Source organism: Stegodyphus dumicola, chromosome X1 (genome assembly GCF_044657685.1).
Source record: "Stegodyphus dumicola isolate Sdum_Otavi_A_Nest chromosome X1, ASM4465768v1".
Taxonomy (NCBI): domain Eukaryota; kingdom Metazoa; phylum Arthropoda; class Arachnida; order Araneae; family Eresidae; genus Stegodyphus; species Stegodyphus dumicola.
The window spans coordinates 249814217-249827072 of record NC_140780.1 but is presented as its reverse complement, the minus strand read 5'-3'; the positions used below and the strand labels follow the sequence as shown (position 1 = coordinate 249827072).

The 12856-nt window shown below is 30.8% G+C and overlaps 1 protein-coding gene across 5 annotated transcripts in view; it reads left to right on the top strand.

Moving 5' to 3' along the window:
* Cka (Connector of kinase to AP-1) overlaps positions 1-12856 on the top strand; it is a 164991-nt gene that overhangs the window by 99807 nt on the left and 52328 nt on the right. For all 5 annotated transcript variants that reach the window (XM_085807428.1, XM_085807430.1, XM_085807431.1 and 2 more), the window contains one exon: positions 5639-5697. In XM_085807428.1, the coding sequence (XP_085663554.1) occupies positions 5639-5697 (59 nt within the window). The remainder of the gene's footprint in view (positions 1-5638; positions 5698-12856) is intronic.

Below are 12856 nucleotides of genomic sequence, written 5' to 3'. Positions count from 1 at the left end.
TAGAAAAAGAATGACTTGCATGTGAAAAAAAAAAAAATTACTAATTAAATGTATACTATTACAGTACAATGTCCAACACCAAAGTAAGGCCACTGTTTTGCCTAATTTTGAAATCGACTTTTATAAAGCCTGAAATGCACGAATGCTATAGTAAGAAAAAAGTTCCAAATATACTTTTGTGTTTCAATATAATAGAAAAATTTAAATTATAATATTATCAAGATAGCTGTAATAATGATAACCTGCAAATAATAATAAACTAGGGCAAATTAGAAAGTTAGGAAAGAGCCCAATTTTGAAACCTACGTTCTTTTGAATCTAATTCTTTCTCTCTTCCCATCTAATATGCCAACAAAAGAAATCCATTATCAGCAATATCACACTTCAGACAGGTATGTCTTGGGGCTTTTACTTACCATTTAGGTAAGTTAAGGAAATGTTAACCTCCCCTCCACAACCATTCAAAGTCCAAAAACCATGGTTTGCGGCTAACGACAATCAATGTATTGTCATTTGCCACAGTGTGATTCTCTAGTCAGTAGGGTTTGAAATTGAAATTCAGGAATTTCTTAGTCGAAAGAGAAATTGCTTTAACTGCAGGTCTGTTTTTTTTTTAGTATTGTGTTCTTCATTCTTAGACTGTTAAAAAACTCTCAGTTTTTTGGGGGGATTTCGAGTTTTGGATATTGGAACATTCCAGTTATTAGGTATTCAGATTTCGAATATTGAAATGTATTATACACATATTTTGAATTTTAATATGATTAGTCTTAATAATCACTCAGTGCAATTGTTTCCTTTAGCAATTTTGGGACAACATAAAGTGTTTCTGCAGAAATTTTATTAGAATTGTTTAAGATGAAAAATACCTTGCTTTATGTATAAAAACTTGGAATAAAATGAAAAGAAAATGCATAGAAAAATGGTAGTGTTGCTTTTAAAATTGATGAATTATGCACATGGTTTCTGGAGTAGGTATATTTTGAAAATTTTAGCAATTTCTGTGAATTTGGTTGCATTAACACATAAATACCTCTTTATTTCCTATTGCACACCATCCATATTTACTATATGTCGGGTAAAAGAAGCTAATTTTGTCTTTCCATTTATTTTATGTTATTCCAACGAAAATTATGCTGTTAAAAATGTATCATTCTGTACCATCTAGAAAAATATGAAATTTGAATCCTTGAGTATAAAAAATCTTGTACCTAAACATAGTTTTTATCTGAAAGCCCAAAAATGACAGTTTTGCTGCAGATTGTAAGATAGAATGCCTTGCATAAAGAAAGTTATTATAATGTCTGCATAATTATTTAGTCTGTTTTTATAAAGGATGCACTTGTTTAGGGTAAGCAGTGATTAACAAAATAAGCAAAGAGTATTATTTAATTGCTTTTCTATTAATGTTAGTAAGCTGCATATTTTCTAAAGTCATGACTTGTTATTGAAATATTTGCCAAATAGTAAGTGGTGACATGTTTCCATGCATAACTGAATATGTGATAACATAATAATGCTTGCCAGTAAACATATTGTTTTAACCTAAATTAAATAGCATTCAAAATCCTATAGTTTGGTTTTAGTGTTACTTACTGAAAATGAGCGACGAAATAAATTAACTGCGAACTTTATTTAAAATGGCTTTGAAAGAAGAATGAGCTGACTAGATATTTGGATTTTATCTGGATATGTAAGTGTTAGAAACGGTGCTGGATATGAAGTATGGAAAAATAATGCCAGGCATAATTAAATTTTTTCTTGTGAAGTAGGCATTTTCAACATTTTTGGTCATTTTGACACTGAAGCACATTTATCATTTTGCATTTCAAAATTTTTATGCGCATTTTTATAATTTTACATGAAGAATGCATAACAAAGTCTGTGTGTTTTAATTCAAAAAATTTTATCACGTGTCATTTTGATGCTTAGCAGAATTCAGATGCATTTCTGTTCATCAGATTTCAGGTCCATCAATTCTTACTTTCCTAACTTCAGTCTATCATGTCCCTTTGTTGTAAATTTCTTTAAGTGTAAAATTTTGCCCATTAGTGAATTTAAGGACGTATTGTATATCATACTGCCTAAATTATGAAATAAATCTGCTTTTAAAGCTCATTAAGTGTCATATTAATAACATAAACTAACATTTATTCAGCATGTTAATTCTTCTGTTGACCCTTTAACTGCCACGGAAAACGCATAAGATCCATTTCCCAGTGCCACAGTTTTTCACACAGGCGCGCGTAGTTATGCGATTTATTAGGGGGGAAATAAGTGCAAGTTTTACTTTCCAAAAACTGTTTATTTTCACAAAATAAAGAATAAAAGAAAAAATGAATACACAAAACTTAATGTTTTCAGTAAAAGTATAATAAAAATGATGTTTTTATAATAAAAAAGATCCCTAAAATGGAGTTTCGATCAATTCATTTTTAGACAGTAAAGTGTAATATCAGGTTTCAGCGTTATACCTTGTGAAATCAGTAAACCTAGAAAAAACATATATTTCTTCTGAATTGGTTGAATGCCACGATTTTGTTCTTGATTTTTCATTTGCAAGGTGTTGGTTCATATACTTGTCAGCAATACAGTTAATTTCAATAACAATATGAAGCACGAGCAGTTCATCAAAAAATAATTCAAATAAGATAAATGGGTTTGAAACATCCGTTATACCTTTCTTTATTCCTGGAACCTACTACAAAAAGTAAATGAAACGAAGGACACAGAATAAAAAAATACGTTTCACTCAAATAAAATGAGCCAATACCGCGCAGTCATTACTTTCACCGCTTTAGATAATTCCCTCTCTTCAATTTCTCCCTACACTTCTCTGAAATAGTATCCTCCTTTGCATATTTTGTCAAGGTCATTGTGATATTGCATTCCAAAGCTCTGCGAATAATTTTATGGGTAGCACGGCAAAGCAAATGATAGCATTTTGGAAGGGCGTATATATACGCCCAGAGCAGTTAACGCACCGGCTGAGCAAGGCATATATATACGCCCGCGGCAGTTAAGGGGTTAATAAATAGAACTACAATAATAAACTGAACAGGTTTTCAAATCAAACATCACCTAGTAAGAACTATAGGCAGCCTATATGTAAAATAAATAAATAATTTACTATCAAACCATTCAACACTAGCTTTAAATGCATTATGTGGATCAAGGATGCCAGCTTCTTGTTGTAAATTTTTGTGTATTGCAAAAACTTAACCTTGAAAATCAGGAAACTTATTGGTATCCTGTATCAGATCTTCAGTTCATTGAGACAACAATTTCTTCATCTCAGAAATTTGCCCCAGCTTCTTGTATAGTGTTAATGCATCTATCATGGTTTCAACAATACACACCTTCCTTTCACTATTGTATTATTGTAAATACAGATTGTTGCCCAGCTGATAAAATGTTTAGTGATGCTGACTGCTGTGCCAATGAGCTCAGGTTTGAATACTGGAGAAAAATGTTCATAAGTATATAGTATCTATGTGGCAAAGGCACACACAAGGGAGCTCTTATTGAGCCAGGTCAAGGACTATACCTGTAGAGTCAACCCAGTGGTGAAACTCTGGTGTTCTGCCCACTTCTGCCTGCATCTATCAGAATAGACTGATATCCTTGACAAGTGTTGATAGTTTTCCTGCTTTCAGATGTATTAATTATTTTCAATTCCCTCCCTTGCAGACCTTTATTTTTTGGATTTATTATATGTGCATAGATAGTTAAAATAGATTTAGAACATAAATTAACAAACACTAATATGGTAAATAAGTGATTAAACTAACTGCATGAACATTGTTTGAATGCAAGATAGGCATTATTAGGCTAGAGTTAAGAGGAATTGTTGTATGAAGTCCTTATTTTTGATTTAGTCTAAATGTAACAGCTTTTCCACACTTATGTAATTGCAAATTAATGTAAGTTATGTATTGCATAAATTTTAGGTTCTGCTTTTGAAAATGCCAGATACTTTGCAAATGACATTTCTGATTTATTACAGGCCCGCATTAGAAACCGGTACTTTTAAGCAAAATTGAAAACACCAGTTACTAAAACTATTGCATTCAAATTATGTAATTGGTTATAATGATAATATAAAAATTGAAGTATATCAGTACAAGAAGATTTTTTAATATATGGAAAATATAAAATTTTATATCTGCAAAAATGCAACAAATAAAAAGTGCCTTTTCTGCAGAAGAATGATATTTGTTAATGCAATATTTGTATATTATAATTTAGGTTTATTAAAGTTAGCATTGCAAAGTGAGAATTTTCATTTTTGTTTTGGAATTTCTGTTATCTGTTCTGAATGTTAAATTTTCTTTAACTTCAGATAATAGAAATTTGGCTTAGCATATTTTTCCATAACATAAAATAGCAGTTTTTGATCAAAGTATTTTAAAATAAAGTTTAATTCGACTAAAATTATCTAACTTTATAATTTTCCCTTCTGTTTTTATTTATCTCAACCATGACAGGGTTCGTAGCGGTCCTTACAAGTGCTTATAAGTCCTTATAAGCACTTGTAAGTTTGCAGCTAACGTTTGCAGTATTTTGCAGAGATAATTAATTTTAATGTTCAGTTTGAGATTAGTTTAGGAACACTTAAAAGAGTTTTACTGTGCTTTCTAAGCAGAATATTTCTCAGTTCCATTGGTCTATTTTTATATGATGCACATATCGAAATGTCAAAATCATTTATTTAGCCGAGAAATCTAAAGAACGGCTACAATCTCCCCCACTCCTCTTTTTTCAGTTACTATCCGGAATATTCGGCAATTTCCGAGTATGCAAATTAGTTAAGCTTTTACTGTTAAAGGATGACTGCATGAAGCAATTTCCCGTCTTATGATTTCAGAAATGTGCCTCTTTTTTACTTAAATTACTTGGAATATATGTTAAGGGAAAACTGTTATGCAATGAAAATTTAGAAAATGTTCAGAATTTTGATTTAAGTTAAATTATTTAAATATTAATATGAGTGGAAAAATAAATTGTATTTATTATTAGGTGCCAAACAAATACAATTAATATAGCTTATTATTATTTATTTTCTATATTTTGAACTGAAATTTCATCATTAAATCTTGTAATATAGTTTAGTTCTTCATATTTTTTTTCTCTCATTGTAAACTAATTCTGTAAATTGAACTGTCATTTAAAATTTTAAAAAAAAAAAAAGTTAATTGTTTTCCATGGTTGAGGAAATGCTCATTCTCTTAATAAATATTGCATTGCTCATATTTTAAATTACAAGTCTAATTTTTCTTTTAAGGTTATGCAGTTGTGTATAATGTAATTAGACAGGTGCTTATTTTTTTAACTAAAATGTTGCTACGAACCCTGCATGAATTTTTGTGCTTAATTCACGTTTTACTAGAAATCCAGATTTTTGATCAAACAGCAGTGTCTTACTTCCACTTTTGGATTGAATGAAGATTTTTTAATCACTGCAGTTTACATTGTCATGTTATAAAGTTAACATTGTAATTTGATGTCAGGTCCAATATCTGAAATATTCAGTCATTTGTTTTTACTACATAATAGTTTAAATTCATTACATTCTAAAGTGATCAAAATGATTTTTACGACAATTTGTTTATTAAATGTATATACTTTTATTTATTAGATATCTTCAGCTAAAGAGGCATTTAGGAAGACATGGAATGCAAAATATACTCTTCGAAGGTTTGTATATATTGATATGTTTATGATAATTTTTATACAGTATGCAGTGCGTTGTATATGTTTTACAGTTGCTGTAATGTAATGTCTTTAGCCCCCTTCAGCATATGAATCATTTATTCAAGTTCTATTTTTGTCATGTCTTAAAACATTTAAATTTAAACAATTTCCGCTATTTTCCAATTACACTTAGCACATTGCGTTGTAAAGTTCGTGCACTTCGGCATAAAGCCCAATCTACTACTGATCTTGATCTTAGATGTACCCGTCTCTTAGCTTTCAAACGTGCACACGCAACTGCTGTGCATGTATATAAATGTATGGTTTTACCAAATGTATTTTCCTGTAATTTGCTGCTAGCTGTATAACGATGCAAACATTTGAAATACAGCAAACTGACCTTAAACACGAGTGCCCAGGATGTACACATTTCATAGAAGAGGGAGAAATGTTAATGAGAGGGTAAAAGTTCAAAACAGTATAGTAATAATAAATTTGATGAAAATTCACATACAGTTGCAGAACTTGAAAAAATACTGCCAGTTTTTTCCTAACTTGATGACAAAATTGTCAAGTGTTTATAAACCGAAAAATAATCTCAGCATTGACAAGAGTTTGATGTTATTCAAAGGCAGACTGTCATAGGTAAATTATGTACCTTTGAAAAGAGCTTGCTTTGGAGTAAAACTGTTTACTTGCTGAAGCAGAGTTATGGTATCTTTACAGTATGAGTATGTCTACACGAGAGTACAGCATTTGATAAAAATTTGAGAATTGTGAACCTGCTACAAAATTAGTGATGACACTCATGGACCATTTTTTGATAAAAGGTTAATGTGTGATTGCTGTGGTTTATCGTATAATTGCTAGAATTTTTATCTGTCCCTGGAATCATCAGAATTTGGAAGTCAAAAGAAAGCTGGTGTATTTGAAACACTGTCCTAATTGGCATGAGAGAGTTTCAACCAGAGAGCTTCAACAAACTTACTTTGAAAAGGCATAATTGCCATTTTCCAGCATGGCAAAATAACTGTGTTGAGATGGTGTGATGAAAAATATGTCACTTAGCTCAATTGATACTGCAAACTGGTGTGAAACTAATAAAGTTATAAAACCAGCTGTAATTATCAGTTATAACATAAAAATAGGTGGAGATGATTAGGCTCTAGTTTGTTATCTAGCAACCCAGAAAAAGAAATATTATACAGCAATTTTCCAAAATCTTCTAAACATGGCTGTTTAGAATGCTTTCATTTTGCAAAAGAAGCAACTCCCAAACGTCAACAGGCGCACCAGCGGCAGAGTGGTAAAAGTTGCTGAACACTGGTAGTTCAGTCTTCAGTCTGAGGTTTGAATCCCACAAATAGGCTGGCTGCATGGGTGTTTTTGTGTTTTCCTTATGTGTAATGTATGTACAAGAATTCCCTTAGAAAGTCTACCATGAAAGCATCCCTCCCTTAAGCAGGTAGCCCTCGAGGCTTTGCAATAATCTCGTAAATAAAAATGTTTAGAATCATTCATGATATTTTAACCCCTTATGCGCCCATCTTTTGTATGGGCAGCCGATTTCAGTACATTTTGTCACACCTGAATCTCGCACTCCATATTTGCATTAAAAAAGGTCATGGGGATTCCAATTTTTATCATGCCTGTATATTGATTTTGTTTACAAAGTACATTCACAGATGGTAGCACAGTACTTCTAATTTGATTGTACAGCAGTAGTATGCAGATTTAGGGAAAAAACTTTGTTAGAACATGTTCACGTTAAAAAAATTTCTGTTAGAACATGTTTTGAAAGGATTCAGTTTCAGTACTCATCTTTTCATGTTTAATATTTGTAAAATAAGTAGCTCAAGTGAACGAGAGGATTTAATTCTTGAAAAATTGGGAACTGATTCAGAAGACAGCTTTTTTTTTTTTTTCAGATACTTTTGATTCTTAAGTATCAGAATTTAAAGACAGTGATAACAGTGACAATCCTGCGGAACTTTTACCAGGCCATCAATGGAGTGAAATTTTGCCAGATGTCCCAGATATTTGTCCTCTTTTTCAGTTCAAATCATTGCCTAAAGTTAATATTTCATTTCTAGGCAGTTCAGGCATTTTACAGTATTTTGAACATTTTATAAATTATGAAATAGGGTTTTTAAAAGATCTAAAAGAGACTAATTTTGTTATGCTGAGCAATCAGGTAATGTTACTAAAAGGAAACTGAAAGGCAGAAAAGAATGGAACCACCACATAAAATGTGTCCTTGTGCAGTCAATTTTACAAGGTATAATAAAAAAGCTGAAAAAAGCATATATTGGACTAAGAAGACATCAGTGGAAATATTTTTTTTCATAAGATTGTCATATGATCGGTACTCTGAAATCAATAGTACTTGCATTTTGTGAACAATGATTTTCATGATCCAGAAGATCATCCTAATCCAAAAAATTCGGGCTGTATGTGAGTGAGATATTGTTATAGATCCCAAGTAGGACAGCAATGTCATAACGACGTTGCAATCTCGTTGCAGATGTCGTTGCAAAAACCTTGCAATATGTTGTCTGTAAGGCGTCCAGATGTCTGCGAACATCCACTGTTTTGCAACTGTTGCAAAGACGTCTTTGCAGATGCGGTTTTTGTCGTATAGACATCATTATTGCATCTTTCACAGGTGATATTTTGGTTGTGAAAGCATCATATCATGACATCATAAAGACGCCTAAATGTTTGACAAATTGCACCTTTTTGCAACAGTTGTGAAAATGTCGTTATGTCCTTCTGTTACATATTGATTTATGCAGAAAAATAGGCTTAATAATTAATATATTTTTCTTCTTTTTTAAAATTTTGTATTCCTTGTATTTATCTAGTAAAGTTTAAATATTTTATTGTTTCCGGAAAATCAGGACATAATACAATGTTTTCTCTTTAGACTAAATATGCATAATTAATAACAGCTTTAATTATTTTCAGTACTTTAAACTGTATTTTTTAAATAACTTAAATTTTAAGTTACAATTATTTAAGATTTCATCAATTTTGTTTCTTTAAGTGAGAGTAATTATAAAAGTGGTTATTATATATATATAACATTAATAGTAGGTTTTAAGTAAATAAAACTCAATTAGACATAAATAAAAGTAAAGATACATATGTGGGTAAAAAAAGAGCGTTTCTGATAACAGCATAATCACATTTATTTCTGTTAAATCTCAAATGTATACCTGAAGTCAAGTATGACTTTTCGCATTTTACAGTAAAAAATATAACCATTAACTTCTATATCTCCAAGATATGCAAATGGAAGACAGTATAAAGTAGTTAATAAATGTGATAAAAAATATACCTAAATGTAATAACTTCCCATATTCATACCTAAAATGAAATAATAACCTAACAAACAACATACATGACAGCACTATTTAAGGAAAAACATTAAATAGTAGCATTTCAAATAGCAGAAGGAAAATAACAGAAGTAAAGTTTCCAATTAATAAAAAAAATTTGTATTTTTTAACCCTCTCAGTGTTACGGCCGGAAAATCCCGTATAGAAGACTGCCTCCTATATTACAAATGAAAATTTCTGCTAGCTTTTAATGTATTTGATTTCGGTTTGGATGTATATTGAAAGAAAAGGAATCAAGGTACAAAATGAGAGATTCATCTTTTAATTAAAATCAAGAAAATACCACTTATTTATGACATTTTGAGGAACTTTGAAATTTCAGGGCTAAACTCGTAACGCTCGGAGGGTTAAATAGTAAGCAATTAAAAGTGCAATAATTATGGATTGCAGTATTTACTAGTAATGCTGCTGTTTCTTAACACCATTTCTCTGATCATATGTAAATGTATTTACTTGCTATTAGTTTCTACGTGTTAGAATAGTGGTATATTACAATAATCATTTCATGCACTTTTTATAATCAATAACTTTTCTTTTGATACTGTACAGAAATAATTCAAATAATATAGTATACGATAGTAAGCTAACTACGTTAAATATCTCACGGTGAAACTTTTTGTTTCTCTTTGTTATGAATTTCTTTGTTATCACAAGCACTTAAAAAGTAAGCGAAGAAAATGAAATATACTTAAATTTAATAAAAAAATAAAACCTAATTTCCAGCATTCATCTATTGAGATAATCTAATAAACATACATAAAGGCAATATTTAAAAAAAACGTGAATTACACAGTGTTTGGAAGAAAGCTACCAAATGACAAGTAATAAAACTACAATTTGCAATCAATAAAAAATATTTAGTGTTTTTAATATTACACTCTTAAATATTGCATAATTATAGATTACAATATTTCATAGTAATCCTAATGTTTCCTTAACACTATTTTTTTTATAAGCAGAAAGTCTGAAAACCAAGCTGTTTGTTTAATATGTGTGATATACGATATCACACTTAGGACATGATAACTGAATTTGTGTATCTAAATATTGCACCGCTAGATCACTGAAGATTGGGGAACACCACCATGTAAGTTTAATCACCAGAAAAACATAAAACACCAAAACAGAACACTATTTCACTGTAGGACGTACCACACTGCATTGTAGAGCAGATATTCACAAACAAAATAAGCAGAAATTTGTCATTTCCACCATGATTTCTGCTCCATTCAAAATAAACTACCATCATTATATTCTTTTCCATTGTTCTCTTGCTGTAGTGAAGCTCTCCAGTATTTAATTCCGACAGTAAATTAAAAAACCATGAAGAAAATATTTCTGAAAATAAAATGGAGCTTGAAATTATTCCGCCATTAACTGACTTGTTCGAATTTGGCAGCTAGCCAAAGCATGCAAGCCTCGACCTCAGATTGTTCATTTATATAATCATACAGTGAATATGTACCTGCAATGTCAATCTCTCGAACAGCAGTTCAGTCTAAACTTTTCAGTGGCTTGTACAATGGCATTAAACTTTTCGAAGGGTCTTCTGATAATTTAATAGAATCTTTTTTAAATGGGATAGAAGAATTATTTCAACCGAGTAGAATTACGAACAATGTTCACAAGACTATATTTACAAAAAAAATATTTATCTGGCTCGCTAAAACATTTGTAATGTCGATATCGCGAAATCCCGAGTGTACCATATACTAGGAATAAACCAAGCATTTTTAAATGCATGGAGATAGACAAAAACGTAACAAACAGTTCATCAGAACTTTTATAGATAATGAATTTCGTATTTTTGTTCACAGTTTCTCTAATTTTGATGTCATTGTTTATTAGTAATTTATCAAAGCCATTAATTTTGTCGTTTTCCATTAAAAGTGTTAATATTTCTTTCTCCTTTTCCATTAATTTTTTCGTTCTGCTGCTCCTGAGATACTTTGGACAGCAATTAAATATGCATGGATATCCAACATCTTATATCATTAGACGTTTTCTTGGAATTCTTAAAATTTCCCCATTTATAATCGTGAGTACATCTTCGCGCACAATCATAGCTTCGCGAAAATTGTACATTTTGCTTTGTGTGCCGTAAAAATGTTTCATATTATGTCAGCATATTAATTCAAATAAATTCATCCTTACTTCAAGAATAATAGTCATGAATTCAGAGTATCCGTATAATGCATATGTACAAGTATAGGCAATACTATATTTAATCATACTTCAGCAGCGTGTTGTCTAATATTAACCCCTGTTGGAGATACAAAACGGATTTATAAGTTCAACCAAAAATTGTGAAAGTCCCCCTAGATTTGTCAAAATTACACAACTTAAAAAATATTTCTAAAATTATGCAACTGTAAAAAATACAGCAAACAAACCTGATTTACTCTATCATCATATAATTACACTAAGCTATTGTAGACTGTCAGTATATTGAAACTAATTTTCGTAGGGAAACCGAGATAGGTTCTGAAAGTGAAAAAAACAATGAATTGTAACAGTGTATTAATGAGGTCCAATTATCGCTGTAAATCTTTTATAAGAGATTTCAGAACTGAAAAATCTGTTTTATAGGACAGTCCATAATCAACTGGCATTGTAAAGAAATGTGATCTAAAATGTGTCACTGTGTTGCCATGCACACGGATGTTGGGTTGTGAGTGCAGTAAAAAAAGTGAACCAAAACAAAGGGCAGCTAAATCAAGGTCTGAATGTCAGTAAGTATAGTGTTATTGGGTTTAGAAGCAGGTATGGGAGAATGAGAGTATAATGTAGATTAAACTTCATATCAGGAATGGGCATTAAATGTTTACAGTTAACAAAAGATGTTTTAGGTTTTTCAATATAATCATTTTTTGAAGCATGAGTGTTGTTGGCATTAAGAACATGTACATTATTGGAGAAACCTGAATTGTATTTGTATATTCAGTCTTCAAAATAATTATTTTTCAGAAAAATAACCTCAGATATACAGCATTTAATACATCCAACAGTGTGCAGTTAGGAGCTTGCATGTTATTGGAGAAATAATAGACTGAGGAATATGCATAACATATGAAACGAAATTGTACATTCTTGTGTTTGTGAAATCAGTGTTCAGAATAACAACCTCAAACATGTAGTGCTTAATACTAATCATTGGTTTAAGTATGTTCTGCAACACACCAAAAATGCATTTTAGTGTTCCCATTTTATGATATAATTCCTATGGGACTATGAGCAATTCTGAACTCCCGGGTTGAGAAAGTGCATGTAATTGAAAACTGCATTTTAAACATGATGAGCATGTATTTTAGTGTAAGGTACTAACAACACAAAGGAATCATTGCATAAAAACTGTCATTTAAGTATGAGGAAACCTCTTCAAAATTATTAAAATAAAAGTTTAATGTTAAAAGCTTTTTTCCCCATATTCAGCTGTTATTTCTCTTTAAAACTTTCGTTGAGAAAAATAGCAAGGCAGTTTAATGTTCTTATTATTTACCATAGTTACTAGTCAGCTGCTGTGTATCAATACTGCAAATACTGTAACAATTTCGCTTCTCAGAATTATTATGAGATGTGGCAGAGGACAGTTTGATATACTTTGATGACATCTTTGATGTTATCACATGATGAGAGGACTCCTAAAAATATTCAGCAGTTGTCATCACATGGTGAGAAAACTCCTAAAAATATCCAGCGATGAATATCTTTCCACCATAAAGAGACCAGATATATTGTTCTTTTTGTCATATGTGTATCAG